This window comes from Rhineura floridana, chromosome 16, assembly GCF_030035675.1.
Source record: "Rhineura floridana isolate rRhiFlo1 chromosome 16, rRhiFlo1.hap2, whole genome shotgun sequence".
In the NCBI taxonomy this organism is placed as follows: Eukaryota; Metazoa; Chordata; class Lepidosauria; order Squamata; family Rhineuridae; genus Rhineura; species Rhineura floridana.
The window spans coordinates 9,074,763-9,099,783 of NC_084495.1; the positions used below are offsets into that span (position 1 = coordinate 9,074,763).

The 25,021-nt window shown below is 44.4% G+C and overlaps 1 protein-coding gene across 2 annotated transcripts; it reads right to left on the reverse strand.

Annotated features, from left to right (window-relative positions):
• Window positions 1–5,516: 5,516 nt before the first annotated feature.
• On the reverse strand, window positions 5,517–22,804 carry ASB12 (ankyrin repeat and SOCS box containing 12). Of its 2 annotated transcripts, XM_061598295.1 has the most exons (5): window positions 22,508–22,804; window positions 20,905–21,032; window positions 12,608–12,763; window positions 11,236–11,923; window positions 5,517–8,375 (listed from the first exon to the last, which is right to left on the reverse strand). In XM_061598295.1, exons 3-5 carry the CDS (start codon window positions 12,740–12,742, stop codon window positions 8,242–8,244), a joined length of 957 nt encoding a protein of 318 aa, XP_061454279.1. In that variant the 5' UTR covers window positions 12,743–12,763; window positions 20,905–21,032; window positions 22,508–22,804; the 3' UTR covers window positions 5,517–8,241. The 2 variants fall into 2 exon arrangements, with proteins under 2 accessions (XP_061454279.1, XP_061454278.1); XM_061598294.1 differs by lacking the exon at window positions 20,905–21,032 and having other exon boundaries at window positions 5,518–8,375.
• Window positions 22,805–25,021: the final 2,217 nt, after the last annotated feature.

A 25,021-nucleotide genomic window follows, 5' to 3' on the forward strand; every position in this document is an offset into this window, starting at 1 on the left:
CATAATGGAGAAAAACACATCAGTGAGAATGAGTCTGAATCCAACAAGGGTTGGCCAAGACACAGTCCATGGTTGGAAGGACCAGCCCTTTCTTTTGTCTAGGGATGTCAGAGAATTTTGACGAAAACAGAAAAGGGAGCAGAAATTGCCAAAGTTCACTTATTCGTCTTGTGTCCAGAACGGAAATCAATGAAACAAATATGACTGGAATTCACTGCTGTTGCTGCTGCTATTGATCTGCAAACGATAGGTAACTGATTACTATTTTTTTGTCCCCATTTACGTTGTTTCCTTTGCAGTGAAATGAATGGAGTGGAATAACATAATAATAATGTAATTTATATAATGAATTACATAAATTATGTAATAGCGAGATGAATAACATAGATTTTGGCGGAAGATGAACTGCAGTGGAAGGGAAACAATGCTGTATGTGATGAACATGGAATGCGGAACGGAAAATAATGCCTTCATTTAAAAAAAATAATCACAGAGCAGTTTACGGTATAGATAAAAACCATAAAACACAATATCAAAGCAATATGAAAATTACAGCATGCATTAAAATCCAATAGTACAATTCATCAACACAATACAGCTGCAGATATGAAACCCACTGTCCAAGTGCTGGCATTAAAAAGTTCCAAAAGCTAGGGAGCCAGTGGTGGTGTACTGGTTAGAGTGTGAGACTGGGAGCTGGGAGACCACACTTCAAATCCCCACTCAGCCATGATGCTCCCTGGGTGACCCTCTCTCTCAACTAACCTACCCCACAGGGTTGCTGTGAAGACAAAATTGGGGGGTGGGGTGGGGGGAGAGCAATGTGCACTACCTTGAGATCCTTGGGGAAAAGGTGGGATATAAATATAATAATACATAAATAAATAATAAAAGCTAGAGTGAATAAATATGTCTTAAGCTAATGTCATAAGCAGAATACAGAAGGGCCCTGTTGCACTTCCAGAGGCAGGGAGTTCCACAAACGGGGTGCCACAACAGAGAAGGCCCTCTATATCAGGTCACCACTCCCCACCTCAAGCAATGCCTAGTGGCAGGATCTTAAGGACAGCCTCCCATGCAGATCTGAAAGGCCGGGCAGGCAGATCGAGGAAGAGGCCCACCAGGACTGCTTTAACGTAAAAAACGTAGGACTTAAAACTTCAAATATTTGGGTCTCAAGTCATTCAGGCCCCAAATGACTGAGGGCTAAACTGGATGGCCCCAAACTCTACCATTACGAGGGAGAGGGAATGACTTTTCTCTCCCCCCCCCTTTATCCACACCATACAATGTGGAGAGTATCCACAAAAATATTTTGGGGTGTGTGTGTGTGTGTGAGGTCTATGAATTGTTACTAAAGGTCATTTGTAACCTGCTCCACCTACCATTACATCTAGAATTCCCACCCACCCCCGCAGACACCCTTGTACTTTATAGATATCCACACAGCTGGTATAGCACAGTGGGGAGGACAGCCTGGCTGGGAGCCCAGAGTTTGTGAGTTCAAATCCCTGCTTGTGTCTCCTGGGTGTCAAGGGCCAGCTAAAGATCACCCCCACAGTGTGTGGCTCAGGGGTTACGTGCCCTGCCACCTGTGCAGCCGTGGGCAAGCTGCATAGTCCCAAGGAGCCCAGTTGCCCCCCAGCTGGCAGTTGCAGACAAGGAAGGGGCTGGCTTGTGCAGCGGTGGCAAGCTGAGCAGGCCCTAGCCAGCTGGGGAGGACTAGCCTCAGAGGGAGGTTGCAGAGCCTCAGATGCAGAGGTAAACCCCCTATTCATAGGGTAGCCATAAGTTGGGATCAACTTGAAGGCAGTCCATTTTCATAATGTCTGTTAGTTGCCAGCTTTCTAAACAAAAAACAAAGCTTTCCTCACAGGGAAGATGCTTCCATGCCTTGATAATTTTGGTTGCCCATTCCTGAACCTTTTCCACCTTTATCATAACTGGAATGTAGTGTTCTATGCATATAGCGGGCCAGCCGGACCCGAGTAGAGAATTATTCAATTCCTCCAGCTGCAATGCAAGGATGGCTGGGACTGATGGGAATTGTAGTCCAAACCATCTAGAGAGCCCCAGGTGGGCAAAGGCTGCTCTAGTGAATCCCAAATAAAAACAGACTGAGATGAGTGTGCATCCAATTTGGGGAGATCAATAACTTGATCTTCTGGGGGTTTTTTGTTAAAAGAAAAGATTTAGGGAAATATAAATCAGGAAAATGTTGCTGGGTAAACGTTTAAACATCCCCCCCTCCCACTTTTGTTACTACAACTAAATCTGAAGCCCACCAGGACTGCTTTAACGTAAAAAACTTAGGACTTAAAACCATCCAGAAATCCAATCATGCATTTGGTCCTGCATTTAGATCAATAGTGGCACCTAGTGGAAGTGATATTAAATTCTATTGTTTGTTTTAAAAAAGAGAGCATATCTCATTATTCATCTCAAGATCATGTGAACTTGGTATTATACAGCCATGAGAGTGGCTGTATACTATAGTCAGCATGGATTTTTTGTATTCCGCAATGTTAAATTGAAAATTACCCCCATGCCATTCTGATCCTTCCCATAAGCTACTTTCAAAACAAAACCTTACAAAACTTATAGTCCTGAACTCAGAAACGCTTGCTTAACATCCCCTCTAAATTTTCGTGGCGAGACACAAAACAGTCAGAGAGAATCAAGAGTTCAAAGTGTAAAAAGAGGGGGGGGAAAGACCTTTTTTGGACTTTTTCTGTCAGAGTTCTCATAATCTGTTGAAATTAATTACAAATCAGACAGGTTCACAGAGTACCTGTAATCCTATTACTGACCTTGCCCCATACTCTGACTTTCATCTTTTGCAGTTTAAAGGTTTAAAAAATGCCTGGCTGATTTTTAATCAATTTAAGAAATTTAGCATTGAACTCAATGATAAGGCTGGGCATGCTCAGTAAGAACCAACTTAGTGTTCTAAATGACAGACTCACAGCTGCTGGGCTTGGCTAATCAGGGGGCCACACCCACACCAGATTCTGATTTCACATGAGACAGTCATGGCTTCCTCCCAGAGAATCCTGGGAAGTGTAGTTTATGAAGGGGGCTGAGAGGAGACTCCAGTTCCCCTAACAGAGCTCCAGTGGCCAGAGTGGTTTAATAGTCAGCTGCTCTCATTGAAGCTCTGTGAGTGGAACAGGGCCTCTCCTAGCAACTCTCAGCACCATTCCGTAACTACACTTCCCAGGATTCTTTGGGAGAAGCCATGACTGTCTAAAGTGAAATAAAGGGCTGGTGTGGATGTGGCGAGGGACAGCTTTGGTTGAAATTTGGGTGGGAGGCTACATGTGCCTGCTGTAGAATAAGACAGTGGGGAAAACGCTGAAAAGCAATGATACTGTTCACAATGTTTATCTTTTGGAAAGGAAAGGGACTTCCCCTCTGCCCAGTGCCCATCCATGCAATCTCCCCCTCCCCTCCCCTTCCTGCCCTCCTCCTCCCCCTGCCCCTCCCCCAGGTCAGTTTCACCTATCCTAAGCATGATTGCACAGGAGTAAATCCCACTGAACTCAAAAAGCATGCAAATGATCAAACCTGCCCTCTCCTCCTCCTACCTCTTATCCCCTCCCTCTTTCCCCTCCCTCTCCCTTCCTTCACCCCTCCCTTCCCCTCCCCCTCCTTTCTGCCCTCCCCTTACTCCCCCCAACTTGGGAGACCAGGGTTTGAATCCCCACACAGCCATGAAGCTCACTGGGTGACCTTGGGCCAGTTACTGCCTCTGAGCCTCAGAGGAAGGCAATGGTAAACCACCTCTGAATACTGCTTACCATGATAACCCTATTCCTAGGGTCGCCATAAGTTGGAATTTTGAAGGCAGTCCATTCCATTTTCAAGCATGATTGCACAGGAGTAAATCCCATTGAACTCAGTAAGCATTCAAATGATCAGACCTGTCTTTCGCCTCCTGACCCTCTCCTCTCCCTTCCTCCTCCCTTCTTCCTCTCCTACTCTCTTCCCTCTTCCTCCTCCCCTGCCCACTCCAGGATTCCCTCCCCATGGTCAGTTTTACCTATCCTAAGCATGATTGCATGGGAGTAAATTCCACTGAACTCAATAAACATGCAAATGATCAAACCTACCCCACTCCTCCTCCCCCTCCTGCCTGCTCCTGCTCCTGATCCCCTCCCCTCCCCATCCCCTGTGGTCAGTTTCACCTATGCTAAGCATGATTGCAGTGGAGTAAATCTCACTGAATTCAATAAGCATGCAAATGATCAATCCATTCTCAGCAAACTTGCACAGGATCCCATTTCTTACCTCCGGGACTAAAAAGCAGATAAATTCACTAATAGGCAAAAAAAAAACCTTGAAGTTTAAGAATGTACCAACAGCCAACAGATATTTCTATCAAACTTTAAAAAGCAGGGAAATTGGGCAGCTATAGTGAATGCACCAGGGGAGCAGGAGACCTGACCTCCTCTCTGAGATATTGGACTGCCCTACAAATTTGTCAAAATGCAAACACCATTTGGGTTGGTCTTTCACAGTCCAATCCACTTGCTGTGTAGCTTGGAAGAATTTGGTAACATGTGCCTCTGAGCATATGGTGAGTGGTGGTAACACCTGCAGTCAGCCCAAATAACAGAAACAAGACATGTGCTGTGCTGATCTGTTTTAGCAGGGAGGAAGCAACTATGTATATTAAAACAGTTGATATTGTTCAGATAGTCACTTTAAATATGTTTGATTTACTTTGCAATTTTAGTGTAGTTTCCTATAGTAAATCATTCTGTTTTGCTTCTGTTTCTGTGAATATGTGAAGTACAGGAACTATTTGCAACACTAAAAACAAGCTCCCAAAACAATTGTGGAGTAATGGCACTGACTGTTCTGCAGAATAGTTTCCAATGGACATGAGGAGTGTCTCAGTTTGCACAAGATAAAATGGTGGAAGGTGAAATATATTCTAGCAAAATTCTAGGTGTGCTCTATGTTTTTAATTGACCATGCCCACCTTTTCTTAAGTGGAGTAGTTCAAGCATAGCAGGCTGAAAACACGCATCTTGGGCAGGCCAAGTTTGTTTTTCCATCAGCTAGAGTCATTGCTTAAGTAGTAACATATTGTAGTCCATTTTATTTTACATCAAACTGCAGTTTCAGATTCAACTGTTAATGTGCCCCAAATAGAAATAGAGCATAACCTCCAGTTTGAACCAAAAATGCTATCTTCACCATCATATGACATTGACCAAGAAAAAGGCTTGGAAATTAATAAAAATAAATTTGACACAGATTTCTAGGATGAATAATGAGAGAAATATAATTTTCTAGGTTAGATTCTCTGTAGAAACAGTGGCAACACAGAAAAGAAGCAAAGGAAGAACACCAACAAACATACAAAAATGTAACTCTCCATCTTTGGAGATGGCAGGTGTTGCCACCACTCACCATATGCTCAGAGGCACATGTTACCAAATTCGTCCAAGCTACACAGGAAGTGGATTGGATTCTGAAAGACCAATCCAAATTGTGTTTGCATTTTTACAGATTGGTAGGCAGTCCAATATCTCAGAAAGGAGGTCAGGTCTCCTGCTCCCCTGGTGCATTCACTATAGCTGCCCAATTTCCCTGCTTTGATAGATATATCAAAGTTTGATAATGATAATAATAATAATAATAATAATAATAATAATTTAATTTGTGTGTCGCCTATCTGGCCTATGGCCACTCTAGGCGACGTACAATTCAATTGCAAAATGCATCACAATAAAATACAAATAAAATACAATATAACAGTAAAATAGTAACAGTTCAGAGTAATAGGCAATTTGTGCTAAAAATTAACCCTCCCCGGAAGTCCCAAAGGCCTGTCTGAAGAGCCAGGTCTTCAAGGCTTTGCGGAATACGTTCAGGGAAGGGGCATGCTGAAGATCGTACGGGAGGGAGTTCCAGAGAGTGGGGGCCGCCACTGAGAAGGCCCTCTCTCTAGTCCCCACCAACCTAGCTGTTTTAGTTGGTGGGACTGAGAGAAGGTCCTGAGTGGCTGATCTTGTCGGGCGGCATAATTGGTGGCGCTGGAGGCACTCCATCAGGTAAACTGGGCCGAAACCGTGTAGGGATTTAAAGGTTAATACCAACACCTTGAATTGAGCCCGGAAAATAACTGGAAGCCAGTGCAGATTGAACAACACCGGGGTGATGTGTTCCCGGCGGTGACAATTTGTGAGTAGTCGAGCCGCAGCATTTTGTATAAGTTGTAATTTCCGGACCGTTTTCAAGGGTAACCCCACGTAGAGTGCATTACAGTAATCTAAACGAGAGGTGACCAGGGCATGTACTACTAGTGGGAGCTGATGAACAGGCAGGTAGGGTTGCAGCCTACGAATGAGGTGTAATTGATACCAAGCTGCCCGGCTCACTGCCGAGATCTGAGCCTCCATGGACAGCTTGGAATCAAGAACAACCCCAAGGCTACGGACCTGGTCCTTTAGGGGTAATCTCACCCCATTGAACATCAGGTCAACATCACCCAACCTACCCTTGTCTCCCACAAGTAGTACCTCAGTCTTATCGGGATTCAGCTTCAACCTGTTCCTTCCCATCCATCCATCTGTTGGCTATGGGTACATTCTTAAACTGCAAGGTTTTTTGCCTATTAGTGAATTAATAGGGTTAAAGGAGAGCAGCCATAGTGTATACCTGCTGTACAGTATTTGCTGAGGACTGCAGTTTACAGACGGACAGTTCAGCAAGTTATACACTGGTTCATCCATACGTTTTCCCTGTTTATTCATCCATTACCTTATAAAAAAGATCTGCAAACAGTTTGATAATAGTTGCAAGTTGCTCTGCGGCTTTAGGAAACGGTATTGGTGATGACATGGATTCTAGCCAATCCGTGCCTTCCACAGCCAGCTTTTCCACAGTTCAAACTGAGCTATGCTGTGAACATGCAGAACTGTTTTTTTTCAAAGCAATTTTGTTTTCTTGTGAGCTAACTTCAGAAGATTTGTATCTTGAAGAATGGATTATAAATGTCTATAATACATAAACTAAATAAATTCAAATCTCACTCCAAGATATAGGAGGGAGAGAAAGGTACATTGTACGGGATGCTCTGTGGAGGCTCCCAAAATTGCTCTAAAAATGTTGTCTCTTTGGCACTTACTATTAATAGTTCCTGACCATTCTCTTTATATATGTAATTATATTATTTCAGTCTGTTTCTCCACCCCTACCCTCCATGTACAGCAATTCTGGGGGGAATTTAAAAAATAAAAATGTAAACATTATTGTTTCTGTCTGCTCCATAAAATTCAAAAGGTTTTTACAAGTAACACTAAAATCTATGATTGTATTTCCTGTTTCTGTCAATCAGGAAAAAGGGAGGCCATTCATGAGAGGGCACTCTTGACTTTAAAACAGCTTTCTTCAGCTCCCTGTAACACAACACGAGCTTTCACAAGTGATCCATTCCAGACGACGGGGGCAATCCTACGGTCCCTGCGAGGGTGTCCCAGGGGCTACAGTATGTTGTGGGGGGCCCTCTCTGCAGGTGGAAAATGAGATCTCCTGCTAGCGATCCTGCCTTGTCAGTGTCGGAGCATTCGCCTGCCATGACTATGCCACTGACTGGAAGCAACGGAAAGAGACAAACATGCAAGCAAAGAAAACACCACCCTCCCCTTTTTGCTCTGGCCAGCATGAGCTGGCTGCACTTCAGAAATGGTGGTAGTTGGGCTGCTGATCTCACCCACTCCTCCAGCAGGACTGATCTATAAATTTCATTTTCAGCCTGCAATCCTACACACATTGAACTCAGTGGGTACTTCTGACATGCATAAGATCCAGCTGTTTATGCATTTATTGAGGACTGTGGTCTCAGACAGCTTTCCCTAACAACACAGCTGTGCTGGCTGGGGCTGATGGGAGTTGTAGTCCAAAACATCTGGAGGGCACCGGATTGTGGGTGGTCTAGAACTCAACCAACTGGAACATTTCCAGGATGTATCTACTGGGGCAGTGAGGTGTTCATTCCATTTGATCATCTTCTACTTAAGGAAAAATAAATAAGTGTTTAGCAGCACGGGCAATATACTTACACACACACACACAGAGAGAGAGAGAGAGAGAGAGAGAGAGAGAGAGTAAATCTGAGTGTCACCAAACCACTCACAGTCCTATTCTTAGAAGTTTTTCTTTTACTTCTTCCCCTTATCCAGTTACAATACTTGGTAACCCTGGGCAGTTTCCAACTTTGATCTTCAGTTATGATTGGTGTTTGAGATAGTTGAGGAGCACCAGTGGGATATCCAGCTGATTCACAGCATATGGCCGGTTGACCAGTTTCAGGAACTTCCGGATTGCCAGTCTGCATTGTGACATCAAGGATTTGGGGAGAGCTGGAAAGGGTGGGGGGAAGGGGAAAAAAGGGGGAAGGAGACACCTAAGTGATGATTGCACTGTTGACCTTTCGAGCCATGTGTGGCTCCCAAAGTTTAAGGCCTATGGAAGAACTTGATAGCCTTGGGGATCCTTCTCTCTGCCTTAGTTCCCATTCTTTAAAATGGGCTTCATAGCGACATATGTTGCTTACTCGTATAAAGCACCTAGGACGTTCAACAGTACCATATAAATGATTAAGGCCCCAATCCTAGACCCGTTTACTAGGAAGTAATCGCAACAATTTGCAATTTTTTTTAATCCTCATGAAAATTCTCCAACGTTTTAGTGCAACTTTCTCCTCATAAACACATTTTTGTAGGGTGTTTGACTAAGTACACATTTTTGCAAGCAGTTTCTCACCATAAAATGCATTTTTGTAAGTTATTTTCACTCCTATATTCATGTTTATGCATGCTTTTGCCTAATAGATGCATTTTTGTAAACATTGTTTGGTTCGCGGACTGCACTGCAAAATTCAGATAAGTGAATTTTGAAGGATGGCTGTGATACGGTTCTCATATTGTTTCAGAAAGTGAGAATTTCATAAATTCAGCTTGAAATGCGAACTGAATCAAACTTTTTACCCATTCCTACTAGGAAGTAAACTTTGTCAGATACAGCAGGACTTACTTCTGGGTAAATATGCATAGAGTGTGCTGGTAAGGTTGTAATCCTATATACACTTACCTGGGAATAAGCTCTATTCAACTCAAAGGGCCTTACTTCCAAGTAAACATGCATAGATTTGTGTTCATAAATCCACTTATATAAGCCTCCTATACCAGGGGTGCAGAATTGGTGGCCCTCCAGACACTGATGAACCTATCTCCTATCATCCCTGAGTACTGGCCATGCGGGCTGGGACTGATGGGAGTTGGGATCCAACAACATCTGGGGGGCCACAGGTTCCTCATCATTCCCCTACACCATTCTTTAGCCATCCTGATGATGCATTTAAAAGAGTGGTGAAGGAGTCCTTCATCTATAATCTTGAATGCAGAGAGAGCTTGAATGTAAATATAATTGAAAACCAGTATCATTAAATAATAACTTGGGGCTATTTCATCTCATGGAATAAGTTCAACCATTGGGCCATTGTTAAAGTGCTAGAGGCATGCAGTGTTGAGGGGCACGTCTGATCAGATATCTTGTTACTGAAAAAGAAAACTTGACCTGAATTAACAAACTTCTGACTGATATGCTTCAGCCAGATCCAAAGGTGTATCAGAAGACATATTTGAAAACCATTCTCTGATCGTTTTGGATGAAAAGTGGTATATAAATATTTGAAATAATTAAATATTAAAACATATTAAGAAAGACTGTAAAGGTGTGTTTTTTTTACGTGCTGGCAACAGCAAAATGATTAATCACTTAATATGGGAAGCAAACACAAACACTGCCTCTATCTCGCAGCTTGTAAACATTTGGGATAAGGCTAATAAATGAAATTGACCTATCAGATCAGATTCTGGGGAACCAGGCTGAAAAATGCATTGTGCAGCATTAACATGGGTGGAGAATCGTTTTAAAGTCAATCCTTCTGAGGAAAGGGGATGAGGGCTGAATACAGGTGGTGGGCAAGGCTAGTGGTGGGCAGGGCCGCTCATTCATCAATCCCATTAACACAATGGGGTAGGGGGGTCCTAAATGTATAACTGAGTGTATTAAGAGGCCCTTTTAGCTAAATTATTAGCTTGTTTATTTATTTATATTAATGAGTGTAAATGTTCAAGTGCTTGCACTTTTGTGAATTTAGTTGGCTGTGTTCGGTGTAACACAAGGATTTCCAAACTGTGGTCCGTGGACCACCAGTGATCCATGAGTTTCATACAGGTATGTCCCCATTAAATATTCATATTGATGTTTTAATTATAGTCTTAGTGCTTCTTGTATCATATTTCATTGAGGTTAGAGTGTTGGACTATGCCTGGGAGACCAGGCTGGAATCCCCACTTAGCCATGAAGCTTGCTGGGTGAGCTGGGGCCAGTCACAGGCTTTCAGCCTAACCTACCTCATAGGTTTGTTGTGAGAATAGAATGGAGAGGGCGGAGAGCCATATATGCCACCTTGCACTCCTTGGAAGAAAGGTGGGATATAAATGTTGTTATATGCCTTCAAGTCGATTACGATTTATGGTGACCCTATGAATCAGCGACCTCCAATAGCAGCTCTCCTGAACCACCCTGTTTAGATCTTGTAAGTTCAGGTCTGTGGCTTCCTTTATGGAATCAATCCATCTCTTGTTTGGTCTTCATCTTTTTCTACTCCCTTCTGTTTTCCCCAGCATTATTTATTTTCTAGTGAATCAGGTCTTCTCATGATGTGTCCAAAGTATGATAACCTCATCATTTTAGCTTCTAATGATAGCTCTGGTTTAATTTGTTGTAACATCCAATTATTTGTCTTTTTCACAGTCCATGATATGCGCAAAGCTCTCTTCCAACACCAGAGATCAAATGATAATGATACGAAATTGTATTACAATTTGCACCCCATGGAATTTAAATTGTAATACAATGAAATACAATATATATAAAAAACCAAAGAAGCACTATAAATGCAGTTAAGATTAACAGTATCTAGCCCAGCGCATTACAATTGCTCCGACAGGCAGAAAAATCATTCAGTGATCTGCCAAGACCCCGGGTAGTTCTCAGGCAATCCATGGGGGGGGGGAGTTTGGGAACCACTGCTTTAACACCTAAGGCCTCTTGAAAGACAAGAAATGGATGTTACCTATAGAAAATAATAATGTTACATAAGACGGATGTTACCAAATTTTGTAAAAAAGACACCTTTAAACAGTAAGTTACCTCTTTCTCTGCCCAACAAATCTAGCACCTCAGAGTTCGCTGAAATCTTATCTAACACGATACCCGGTAAGTACACATTGGCTCCAAAATCTATCAGGAGTTTGACAAATTCCACTCCACAGCCATGCCTCAAGCAGATTTCTAGCAGAGTCTTTGGATGCTTAATCCGGGTAATCATTTTCTCATCATTGCAGTTGTAGTTGGGATCCGCACCATGGAGCAGCAGTGCCTTGAAACATTCCAGGTGCCCATAGACAGCGGACAGGTACAAAGGGCCAGAGCAAGCGACAGAGTTGGCCGCCCACTCCGGGACTCTCGCTTTGACGTTGGCCTCTGCCCCATGCTCTAAGAGTTCCTGAAGGATGTCAACGTCTCCGTCTCTGGCCGCCGTGAGCAGTGGAGTGCAATTATTGTGGATACTACCGGAAGGATTGGCCCCGGCCTCCAAGAGGGTGATCACACAATCAAGGTGGCCATTGTTGACAGCTGTGAAGAGTGGCGTCTGGGCCTTCACGTCCAGGCTGTCCACTTCGGCTCCGTGGGCCAGGAGAACCTCGACGCACCTCACATGGCCCTTTGAGGCTGCCAGGCGAAGTGGAGTTCCTGGCACCCCCCAGCCGCTCCTGCTGTTGATGAACCGCTTGTATCTCTCTTGCCGCAACAGTTCGTCTAGAAGCTGGTAACTGTCCTGTGAGTAGGAATGATGGAGAAATTAGATTCAGTTTGCTTTTAAAGGCATTCTCACTTTCTGAAACTATATGCAAACCAAAACACAGGCATCCTTTGAAATGTGCACATTACTGTTCTCCAGCCACTTAATGTGTACAAAAGAGCATATACTGGGATAAAGTGTGCCTAAAATGCACATATATCAGTGAAAATAAAATACATACAATGCATTATATTAGGGAAAATTGTCTTGCAAAAAATCTATATTATTAATTTATTTATTCCACTTATGGCCTATCTTTCCTCCATGACGCTCAAGGTGGTGTACAAACATAGACCTCCCCTCCCCAATTTTATCCTCACAACAATCCTGTCAAGTGTGATAGGCTTGGAGACAGTGAGTGGCCCAGGGTCACCCAGTGAGTTTCATGGCCTTGTGGGGATTTGAACCTTGGTGTCCCAGACCCCAGTCCAGCACTCTACACACCACACCACAGTGGCCCTGAAATTATCAGGCAAATATTAAGCAAACTGCATACAAAAATGTGTTTATTAAGAGAAATGTGCCCTAAAATACTGACAAATTTTCACGAAGATTTAAAAGAAATTGCAAAAATTGCCAGAAAATTGTGGAGAACTGAATTTAAGATTGTTAAAGTGAGAAACTGGGAGAACTGAGATGGACAGATCCTTCCATCTCTACCTGGGAGACAGCGAGGTTCAGTTCCTGTCTTTCTAGGTCCCCTTCTTCATCTTCGCTGGGCTGGAGCATGGAGAAAATCTTGGTTATATCCACCAGGCTCATCTTTATTTGTCTCTTGAGGGTGACTTTCATCATGAACTGTGCAATGCTGAAGAGCTATGAAACAACAACAAAAACAAGACATAGTAACAACATAAAAATGTCCAGGTTATATACAGGGTCCACGTGTGATGCGGGCTTCAAGCTGGTGGGAGAGGTGAAGAAAAGTTGCTGCTGCTGTTGTTATCTACATTGGAATTGTTTTTAAAATGTTTTAAAGCTGCTTTTAGCGCTTTATCATTTGTTTGCTGCCCTGGGCTCCCTTTGGGAGGAAGGGTGAGATATAAATTTAATCAATAAACAATAAAATAATATTATATTTATCAATTGCTTCCTATATGGCATCCAGAAGCAATCTAGAGTACAATAAAAACGTGCACAGAACAATTGCACGTGTCTAAAGACAGACACACACACACACCCAGTAAAAACAATTACGTGTATTAAAACAATTTAAAACAATATCAAAACCACTACATATATAAAATCAGTTCTTCAAATCCAACAGAGATACCAACTGTACTTAGGTTGCATTTGTGCTAGGCAGCACAGTTCTGAGGAATTTGGAAGAAATATGCAGCCGAAGCGCTGCTCACAGCCAGAGTTCGATTCCAACGGAAGGAGGAAGTCGAATCTCCGGTAAAAGGGGTCGAGGTCCACTCAGCCTTCCATCCATCTGTAGTCAGTAAAATGAGTTCCGGGCATATGCTGGGGGGTAAAGAAAGGCCAGGGAAGGAACTGGCAATCCCACCCCATATATACGGTCTGCCTAGTAAACGTCGCAAGACGTCACCCTAAGAGTCGGAAACGACTCGCACTACAAGTGCGGGGACACCTTTACCTTTTTCAGGCTGAATATTCCTGGGTGGTGGTGGTAGCGGATTTATTTATTTACTTATTTATTTAAATTTATTTCCTGACCTTCCTCCCAGCAAACAACACCACTAAAAACACTCTAAAACATCTTAAAAACAAAAGACTTCAAAACATATTAAAACAAAACATCTTTTAAAACATATTAAAACAAAACCACTTTGTAAAAGAGCTTTAGAAACATCTTTAAAAGTAATTCCAGCACAGACGCAGACTGGAATAAGATTTTTCCTTAAAAGGCTTGTTGAAAGAGGAACGTCTTCAGTTGTCGTTGAAAATATAACAGAGATGGTGCCTGTCTACTATTTGAGGGGAGGGAATTCCAAAGTGTCTGTGCCACAGCAGTAAAGGTCTGCTTCCTGTGTTGTGCAGAACAGACCTCCTGATAAGATGGTATCTGCAGGAGGCCCTCACTTGCAGAGCACAGTGAGTGACTGGGTATATAAGGGGTAAGATGATCTTTCATGTATCCTGGTCTCAAGCCGCATAAGATTTGTACACCAAGACCAGATCCTTGTACTTGGCCCAGTTCAAGGCCCAGTTCAATGGGCAGCAAGTGCAATTATTTCAGCAGCGGGGTAACAGGTTGGTGATACCCTGCGACAGTGAGCAGTCGCACCACTGCATTTTGCAGCAGTTGCAGCTTCCGAACCAACCTCAAGGGCAGCCCCACATAGAGCGCATTACAGTAATCTAGCCTGGAGGTTACTAGTGCATGGACAACAGTGGTCAGGCTATCCCAGTCCAGAAATGGCTGCAACTGTCATACCAGCTGATGCTGGTAAAAGGCACTGCTAGCCACAGAGGTCACCTGGGCCTCCAGCAACAAAGATGGATCCAGGACCACTCCCAGACTATGAACCTGCTCTTTCAGAAGGAGTATGACCCCCTCCAAAGCAGGCAATTGACTAACTATCTGAACTTGGGAACCACCAACCAATGGTGCCTCAGTTTATTGGCCCTCATCCAGTCGACCACTGAGTCCGGACAGTGGTCCAGGGCTCGCACGGCCTCTCCCGATTCAGATGTTACAGAGAAATAGAGCTGGGTATCATCAGCATATTGCTGACACCTCATCCCAAATCTCCTGATAACTGCTCCCAAGGCTTCATATAGATGTTAAACAGCTCTGGGACAAGATGGTACCCTGTGGCACCCCACAGTACTGTTGGAAGTAGGGCAAGAGCAACTCCTGGTTTGTTCTTTTGTTTATATTCCAGAAGGGAGATAGAGTTGGGGTCCTCCAGATGGCTAGGCTTGACTACCTTTACCTGTGATGCTCTGACTGACTTCCTTCCTTCACAGACTGTTATGCTTAGGGAAGGTTATCTGCCCCTCCTCCTTCCGCCCTTTCCTTTCTTCTCTTCTTCGACTCTCTGAGAGAGAGGAGACATCTTTGTCTTCGCTCTCTCTCCTGAGCCATGAGGGCAACCCTCAAGTCTGGGCGTTGCGCCTCCAACTTAGTTAGTTAGAACTAGGTATGCCTTCCTATCTACTATGTACTTCTGTAAATAAAATAGCTTTCCTTATTTTACTAAGTGTTAAGTCTCAGTGATCTAAATGCAGGGCAAAAGCCTGCTACTTAGGTAAACACACACACTGGCACACAGGCATCTCAGACCATTGACAATCTCTGCTAATATCTACACAAATTTACATAACAATTATAACTGCCAGGGGCCCAAAAGACAATCCTCCAATGCTATTCTCTGAAAACAACCCTAGACATAAGATTGGAATGACTGTAAACAATTGCTCTGATACCCATCTTACCAAGTCGGCTCAGAAGGATACCATGGTCAATGGTATCAGAAGCCGCCAAGAGATTGGGTAAGAATAAGAGTTGCACTCTCCCTGTCCTTCTCCCAATAAAGGTTGTCCATCAGGGCAACCAAGGCCAATTCAATCCCATAACTAGGCCAGAACCCAGATTGGAATTGGCCAAGATAATCTGTTTCATCCAAGAGTACTCGCAATGGCTGCACCACAACCTCTCAATCACCTTCCCTAAAAAGGGGCTATTTGCGACTGGGCAGTAGTTGTCACAAACCAATGAGTCCAGGGTGGGCTTTTTCAGGAGTGGTCAGATCACCGCCTCTTTCAGGGCAGCTGGGACCACTCCCTCCCACAATGACACATTGACCACACCCTGGATCCACTTGGTCATACCCCCTCGGCAAGCTTTGATAAGCCAAGAAGGAGAAGGGTCGATAGGACACGTTGGTCGCACTATCACAAGCACCTTGCCATTGTCATCAGGTCACATCAACTGAAACTGATTCCAAGTAGACATTGCACTGGACACCTCACTGAGGACTACAGTAGATGTGGATGGGGCATCAAGATTGCTATGGTGAGCAACTTTACCCTCAAAGTGTCTTGCAAACAATTCACAGTGGGCTTCCTAAGGGTCTAAAACCCCATTTCCTGGAGTTGATGTCAACAGACCCCTGACAATACAAAAAAGCTCCACTGGATGACTATTTGAGGATGCAATGGTGGCAGAGAAGTGAGCCTTCTTTGCCATCCTCACTGCCACACAGTAGGTGCGGTTATGTTTTACTCATGTCCGATCAACCTCACTACTTTCGCTACTTGAGCTCTAGCCATTGTCCAGACTGTTTCATTGCCCTTAGTTCACTGGTGCACACTGGGCTCCATAATGCCAGAGAGGGCGCTCGGGGGCTACTGTGTCAAGAGCCTAATGCATCTTGCTGTTCCACAGTGTGAAAGAGCTTCAACAGGGTCGCCTGCTCTGTCTACCGGGAACTCCCCCAGGTCATTCAGGAATCCTGTGGATTCCATTAGACTCCAGGCTTTTAAATGCAGGATGTGTGCGTATGCCACCTCATCAGCTAATAAGCAGGGATGCTGGGAAGTGGTGCTAAGGACCACTTTCCCCCTGACTCTGAGATATAGAAACTATTGGGCCTGATTAACTTAGATTCATTAATTTCAATGGGTCTACTCCGAGTACGACTAGCATTTGATACAACCTTGTGCCTTTGAGAGACCGAGTGTAGTGTGGTTAGAGGGCTGGACTACAACCTGGGAGACCAGGGTTCGAATGCCCACACAGCCTTGAAGCTCACCTTGGGCCAGTCACTGCCTCTCAGCCTCAAAAGAAGGCAATGGTAACCCCCCTCTGAATACCGCTTACCATGAAAACCCTATTCATAGGGTCGCCATAAGTCGGGATCAAATTGAAGGCAGTCCATTTCCATTTTGTGCCTTTGCATTGGCTGTGATTGTATCATTCACTGACCCCTGAATTTTGCCACTTCTAGAGGAGGGTGCATCTCTCCATGAGTCACCATTCTGGGCTTGTCTCCTTCCAATCAGCTTCTGCTGGGGGTGGGTGACACTGCTGCATCTCTGAATCACATGTGCTTGGATCATTCAGTCTGAAAAGCACTGAAATTATGTGCCATGGAAGGAGGCTGCCCACTGCAACTCTGGATGTTTCACTGTTCTGGCTTTGTTTAGTGGTCCCACATGCCCCTGAGGTTCGGCTGGCCTTTAGCAGGGGCCGAGCCTTTAGCATGACTGACCCTGCCCTGTGGAACTCCTTGCCAATAGAGGTTTGGCCAGAGCCATTCCTGCTTGTTTTTATACATCTTCTGAAAGCTGTATTATTCTGACAGGCCTTTCAAGCCTGAGATTCTCTGCCAACTGGCTCTTACTGATATGTTTGACATTTTTATCATAATACTGTGCTTTCTGTCTGTAAAACACCTTGGGATATTTTAGACGAAAGTGTGGTTTATAAAAATGTAAATAAATAAAATGACTGCTCCAGCAATCTGAAATCAGAGGGGGGCAGGGAGGCTGCATCAGATATTAGCTGAAAAAGGGACTGAGATATATTCCTGGCAATTGGGAGCACTCTGAAAGGGTCGCCCTCTGGAAGCCAAATTCCTAACATTTTTCACTGGGAGGAATGCCAAGCTGCACCTGCCCTGCCCTGAAATGCTATAAGCCTGCGGGAAGTGTAAAAAAAGAATTTCAGAGACATTCCATCTCCAAAGCATGCAAGGATTTCCTCTCAGACAACCACCCCTCCTCCATTCCTGCTCTCAAATGAGAGACCAGTGCTTTCTGCAAGCCTCCACCTCCGGCTGCTGCCTTTGCCTGGACAATCCCTCTCAGGTTCTGGAAGCGACCCACAGCCTTAGTTGGGTCTTGTTGTGTGGCTTATCCACAGAGACGTGTGCCACGATCAAGGGGGTGGAGCATCTCCCCTATGAGGAAAGTTTACAACATGTTGGCCTTTTTAGTTTCAAAACAATGTGAGAGAGGAGGGGGACATTACAAAGGCGTATAAAATTGCACATGCTATGGAGATGGAGAGGCATTTTTCTCCCTCTCTCATCATTCTAGAACTCCAGGCCGTTCAGTGAAGCTGAACGCTGAGGACAGACGAAAGAAAGTACTTCTTAGAACATCGCATAGTTAAACTGTGGAATTTGCTCCCACAGGATATAATTATGGCCACCAACTTGGATAACTTTAAAAGAGGATTAAACAAATTCAGGGAGGATAAGGCTATCAATGGCTACTAGCCATAATGACTACATATTGCCTCCACTGCTGAAGGCTGCATTCCTCTGAATACCAATGGCTGGGAATCACAAGTGGAGAGAGCACTGTTGTGCTCATGTGCTGCTTGCAGGCTTCCCAGAGACATCTGGTTGGCCGCTGTGAGAAAAGGATGCTGGACGAGGTGGGCCACTGGCCTGATCCAGTAGGCTCTTCTTATGTTCCTATTAAAATGTCCATTACGCTAACATGTTCTGTTTCATTGATTTATTTTTTATTCATTATTTGTATTTATAAGATGCTTGATACAATATATTCTCTAAGTGTCGTACAAAAATAAAATATATAACAGTAAAACAATACAATGAAAAATAAATGATAAGCTTAAAAACCCAACCAACATAAAGACAGCATACCAAAAAAAATTCCTTTGGAATTCCCTCCCCTTAAATATTAGACAGGCACCATCTGTGTGATCTTTTTGGCGCCTTCCCCTCTCAACAAGCCTTTTAAGTAGAGACCTTATCCCAGCCTGCATCTGTGCTGGAATTGCTTTTTAAAATGTTTTTTAAAGATTTTTTTGAAGATGTTTTTAAAGTTGTTTTGTTTTGATATATTTTAAAGTCTGTTTTTAAGATGTTTTAGAGTGCTTTTAGTGTTTTGTTTGTTGCCCTGGGCTCCTTCTGTGAGGAAGGGTAGTATATAATAAATAATAATTAAATTATAATAATATATAAAAATAATAAATAAATTATAATAATATTTTTAAAAGCACAATAATTAATAAGCGCAAGAGCTAAAATCATCATCAAAATATAGGAGTCAAAATCACCAACCAGCCATACCACAGAGACATTTTTAAAAAGCAAACTTAGATCAGGGGTTCCCAAACTATGGTCCATGGATCAGCAGTGGTCCGTGAGATTCATTCAGGCAGTCCGTGGCATGTTTGCATTAAATATCTGTATTGAGTCTTAATCATATTTTATTGCTTCTTTTATTTCTTATACTTATCTTATTGTATTCTACGGAATGCAAATTGTAAGACAATAAAATGCAATGTAAGAAATAAAAGTAATAAAAATAAAATTAAAAAATCACACAGCATCGAGCACAGGGATTAAAATTGGTATATCAGGCAGAAAAATCATTAAGTGGTCTGCCAAGACCATCAGCAATTTTCAAGTTTGGGAACCAGTAACCTAGATCTTAAAAGGCCCGGGGAAATAGAAAAGATTTAGCTTTGTGTTGAAAGGACAACAATGTGGGTACCTGGCGAGATTTTTTAGGGAAAGCATTTCATAGCCAGGGGGACCACCAATGAAAGGGCCATTGAGGCATCACACAGAGAAGGGCTTCCCTAAATGACTTTAATATAAAGATTGGTAGTACATACCACAGGAGGTGTTCTGTACAGTTGTGCCTCTAGGCTTGGACCTCAGAGCTGAGGCCCTGGGCCTCACAGGCAGGGCCCCCCAAATGGCCTCCTAGAGAGTGGCAGGTGATGGGGCCAGTGGCAAGCAGGCCCTGCTCAACACACCATCCTTTATTTCTTATTTCTTTAAAAATAATAGCCAGGGAGTGGCCAGCCAGGTATGTACATGGTTAGAGATGCTCATTTTATTATCTTTACTTTTAAATACATTATCCTTTTCTATAACAAAATGGTGCTTTTATAATTATAATTTGTTTCATTTATGAATTACCATGAGGAAACCCCAGAGAAATTTGAAATATAACGGTGGTTCCCAATGTCTCCCCCCCCCCATGGACCAGTTGAAAATTGCTAATAGTCTTGGCGGACCACTTAATGATTTTTCTGCCTGTTGTAGCCACTGGCATGAGTTGCGCTAGTTGCTGTGTGATTTTTAATATTTTGCTTCCTTTATCTCTTATAGTGCATTTTTAGTATTACAATTTGCATTCCATAGAATTCAAATTGTAATACAATAAAATACAGTATAAGAAATAAAGGAAGCAATACAAATTCCATTAAAAATCAATATGAACACTGAACGTGGGAATGCCATGGAGCCCCTGAGTGAAGCTCACAGGCCACAGTTTGGGAACCTCTGCAATATAAATATATATAACAGTTATATACATATAAAGACAGTTTAAATGATTGCGTATTTTAAAAGCAACTATAAATATAAAAACAATTTAAAACAACAGCACATACATTGGATCAATGTGTTGAGCATCAGAAGCCAAGCAAGAGCAAACCCCACGCAGCCACGACAGTGCTATGAGTTCATTAAGTTTAAAAGGTGAAACTGTTTGTGAGCCGAGTATTTCTTGTTTTAATCAGGGTTGGCAAATTGCTTTTTAGTTTATTGTCTTCTCTAGCACGACAAGAATCTAACTGCAGGTGTGAAGCATGGGATGAGGGTAGGGGGTAAGGAGGTTAGAAATGTTCATTGTGTGCTTCATAACGGAAGTAATATACATGAATAAATAATAATAAATTTAATTTCTGTGTCGCCTATCTGGCCGATGGCCACTCTAGGCGACGTACAAAACAGTTAAAACACAATTAAAACACATGGACGTCTAAAGGGGGGCTCCATGAGATCATTAAGTCCGGGGTCTAAACAGCTCAGCGGCAGAACATCTGCTTTGCATGCAGAAGGTCCTAGGTTCAATCTTCAGCATCTCCCAGTATTTATGATTTATTTCTTACATATATACCCTCCCTGTCTTTCATCATAGAAACCCAAGGCAGCATACATGTGGTTCTCAGGTGGTCTCTCATCCAGACACTGACCAGACCCAGCCCTGCTTACCTCCAGTTGGGTGGTGGCCTCATATGCCTTCAGACCGTAGCCTGGGACCAGCCCCTCCAGTAGGGCTGGAAACGTACCCAGCCTGGAACGCTGGAGAGCTGCTGCCAGTCAGTGTTGACAATACTGAGCTAGATGGAGCAAAGATCTGACTCAGAATCAGGCAGCTGCCTATGTTTGCATGTTGCTGCTGTTATATTTGTGAACTGCCTTCCACATACATGATCCTAGGCGATTTCCTTAAAAACGGCTACAATAATTTTTGTACGAGAACAACCAAGTATAGGTTTAAAACTTCTGTTTGTACATGCCATGTTAATTCATCATCCCTTTGGCCCTGAGGCACACTTATTCCATAATCCCTATGCCAGCGGTTGAACTGGGACCTTGGAGGCCAGGGGTTCTACTCAGTAACGTAGTGACAGATTCAGAAGTGCAGGGTCCCTTCACGCCATTCATAGCCACATTCCGTTCCCCTCCCCCTTTTTCTTTTGCTGCTGGGTTGAGAATGAGATCTGGTTAATGCCTTCTCCCACCAACAACAGACATCCCTAGGGGCCAATCAGCACAAAAGGGGAGCATGTTAGCTACTGAAAAGAGTCTTCTCAGTGGCTGACTCACGTCCTTTCACTCTGATTGATTCCAATCAGCAGGGAAGGCCAAGGAAGCACATTAGAAGACTCTTCTCAGTGGCTAACACACTCCCCTTTCATGCTGATTGGCTCGTAGGATGCTGAAGACACAGGGACTTTGCTGGGACCCTGCTCCCAAAAAAGTAAGGGATCTGAGACCTCATGAGACCCTGGATGATGACGTCTCTGGTTCTACTCCCCAGCCAGGAACTTCATCGGGTGGCCTTGAACCAGTTACTAGCTTTCAGCCTAACCTACCTCACAGGGTTGTTCTGAGCAGAGCTTGGAAAAGTTACTTTTTTTGAACTACAACTCCCATCAGCCCCAGCCAGTGCAATGCTGGCTGGGGCTGATGGGAGTTGTAGTTCAAAAAAAGTAACTTTTCCAAGCTCTGGTTCTGAGGATAAAATGGGGAGGATGTGAACCATGTTGTGCCACATTGCGTTGTTTGGAGGAAAACGTTGGATAAAGTTGTAACAAACAAATATGCACAATAACATTACACACATATCATATGTATCATGTAATACAGTCAGTGCTGTGGAACCTGGAGGCAGACTCTTGTAAGGGCTGTTCCACTTCAGAGGGGTGAAGGGTACCACTTTTCAGGGCTCCCTCCACTAAAACAAGGACAAAACCATTCCACGAGCAGAGAAACACGCATATTATATCAGGGTGCAGTTTAGCCTGGTCTAGTCTGCTTGCCAGGATTATTTTTCACATCGGGTAGGGCACACTGAAAAACACCCCCAATGCCCCCTCCCCCAAAGTGGTGTAATGCATTCTGTCCTCTCCTCCGGCCGCTGCCTCTGCGAAGGCCTGGCCCAATGGAGCAAGGATCGAGGGCGGAGAAAGCGAGCAAAGGAGTTGCGTGTAGGCGTGCACGTGAACCAGGCCCGAAGCTCAGGCGCTCCAGCAAAAGAAGAAGAGCCCCAGCGCTAGGTGGATGATTCGGGGCGGGCAGAGATACTCACCAGCTGGTTGCTGGTGGGGCGGCTTGCCAGTCGCTTGTGGCGGTGCCTCGACGGAGCGGCGTCTGTCAGGCGGTGAGCCGCCGGCCAGCTTGGCTACGTCGCCGCCGGGCCTCTGTGAGGTCGCTGGGGGATCGGCTAAGGCGAGGAGCTGGCTCCCCACCCGGCCCGGGGCAGCGAGAGAAGGGAAGGGCGAAAGGGCCGTCGAGGGGCTGGGGACTCAGCAAGAGAAGGCGAGCTCCAGCCGGCTCGACGGGACAGCTGCGCTGCGCTGTCGCCGGCTGCGAATCAAATAAGGGCTCCAGGGCTAATTTTAGCCCCCCGCTCGGGCATCTTATCTGGCCACTTCCTTTCTTGGAAAGTTCAGTCTGCGACGAGGCAAGGGAGAAGGGCTGGAGTGGCGCACCCTGGCCGGATGGGTCCTCCTGGGCGCCTTTGGCCAGCCGTCCACACAGCTGCGCCTCCAACGCGGCGCAGGAGGCGCCAGATCAGCCTTCCCCACCCTGGTGCCCTCCAGATGGTTTGGACTACAGCTCCCAAGTGGCTGGGGCTGAGGGAAGTTGTCGTCCAAAACAGCTGGAAGGCACCAGGTTGGCAAAGGCTGCCCCAGATAAGGATGGAAAGATCTGTCATTTCAGTTCTCTGGGTTTCTCATTTTTCCAATCTGAAATTCAATTCTTCACATTTCTGCAGCAATTTGCGATTTTTTTAAATAAAAAATCTCATGAAAATTCTCCAGCATTTTAGTGAAAATTTCTCCCAATAAGTACATTTTTGTAGACAGCTTTGACTAATGTACACATTTTTGCAAGCCATTTCTCATCATATAATGCATTTTGCATGTTATTTTCATCCATATATTCCTTTTTATGCACTTTCCCCTAATATATGCATTTTTGCAAACATTGGTTGGGGAACTGCATTGTAATATTTGGGTAAGTGAATTTTGAAGGACAGCTGCATTTCAGTTCTCAGATTGTTTCGGAAAGTGCTACTTTGATTGATTCAGCTTGGAATGCGGACTGAATCGAAATCCTCACCCATCCCTAGCTCCAGATGATCGGTGTGGGTAGGGAGGGTTATACTAGTGGAGGTGACAAGGTCCCAGTCCTGGAGCAGATTGGCAGTACCAGGATTCAGTCCTGGGGAATGATGCTTTTATTTAGTTAGAGGCGTGGGGTGCATTCTTTGCCCCACCCCTACCTGCACCTTATTTCTGATCCTGGAGGGCCTCACAGCCTAGATGAGGCATATGGGACTGGTGGCCCTCCAGATGCTGCCAGAGCAAGCCCCCTGCCGTCCTGGATCATGGGCCATGCTGACTGGGGTTGACGAGGCTTCCCATCCGTGGCCTAGATGAAACTCTTCAATCACTTCAGTTTTTAGCAATAGCATAGTGGCAAATTCAGAAGTGCAGGGTCCCTTCATAATAGTCACAACCACACCCCCTCACAGCCATGCCCCCTTCAAAGATTATACAACCTTCTAAAATTATAGAGTAATCTGACTTCTTTCTGGTTCTCTGTCAGTGCCACCATTTGACTATCCTTTCTCACCCTCAGATATATTGCTTGAATTACTGAATTCAGTGGCTACAGGTTCATCTACCTGCTCCTTTCACTTTGATTGGCTCTCATCAGCAGGAAAGGACAAGGAAGCAAGTTAGAAGACTCTTCTCAGTGGCTAACACACACACCTTTCATGCTGATTGGCTCACCCCGAGACCCTGGATGACTATACCCCTGGTTTTTAGTTAGTAAGAAGTGAAAGAATGCAGGGGAAAGGAGCATCCCAGATCAAGTACAGAATGTACTTGCCTCACCAGAACCCAAATCATGTTAACTTATTCCATGTACATGTGATTATAGTGCACTGCTATTCAGCCTTGGGTCCCTAGATGTTTTTGAACTACAACTCCCATCATCCTTGGCCACTAAGCTGGCTGAGGTTGATGGGAGTTGTAGTCTGACAACATCTAGGGGCCCAAGGTTAAAGAACAGTGATACAGAGTACATGAGCTGGGATCCATCAACACCTATGCACATGAATGCACATCAGTTTATAGGAATATGGGGCAAGGGTGGAGAACCTGTGGCCCTCCAGATGTGGCTGGATCACAGCGCCCATCACCCCAGATAATTGGCCGTGCTGGCTATGGCTGATGGGAGTTGGAGTCCAACAACATCTAGAGGACCACAGATTCTCACATTCAGGGAGAACGCTGTTGCACTCCAGTCTTTCTTGCAGGCTTCCAGTGGGGATCTAGTTGGCTGCTGTGAGAACAGGATGCTAGACTTGGCCTGATCCATCAGGGCTCTTCTGATGTTCCCTGCCACTGCTGTAGGGTCCTGCATGGGCCGTGTGTCTACAGTACTAGTTGAGGTCATACCTGTGTGAATGGGCCATCACAGGTCAAAGGCAATTTTAAACACAAATACTTTCCAACTAAGTTAGTTAGTTCAGCCACCACTTACCAAGTGTGCAGGGACCTAACTGTATATTTGCATCATTTATTTA

Bases quoted from the DNA above. Each gene is read 5' to 3' on its own strand.
- ASB12 (XM_061598295.1), bottom strand. From the start codon at position 12,742: ATGATGAAAGTCACCCTCAAGAGACAAATAAAGATGAGCCTGGTGGAT. The intron at 11,924-12,607 runs GTAGAGATGGAA...TCCTACTCACAG, and splicing joins TGAACCTCGCTGTCTCCCAG to GACAGTTACCAGCTTCTAGA. The intron at 8,376-11,235 runs GTAACTTACTGT...CACCCTTTCCAG, and splicing joins TTTGTTGGGCAGAGAAAGAG to CTCTCCCCAAATCCTTGATG.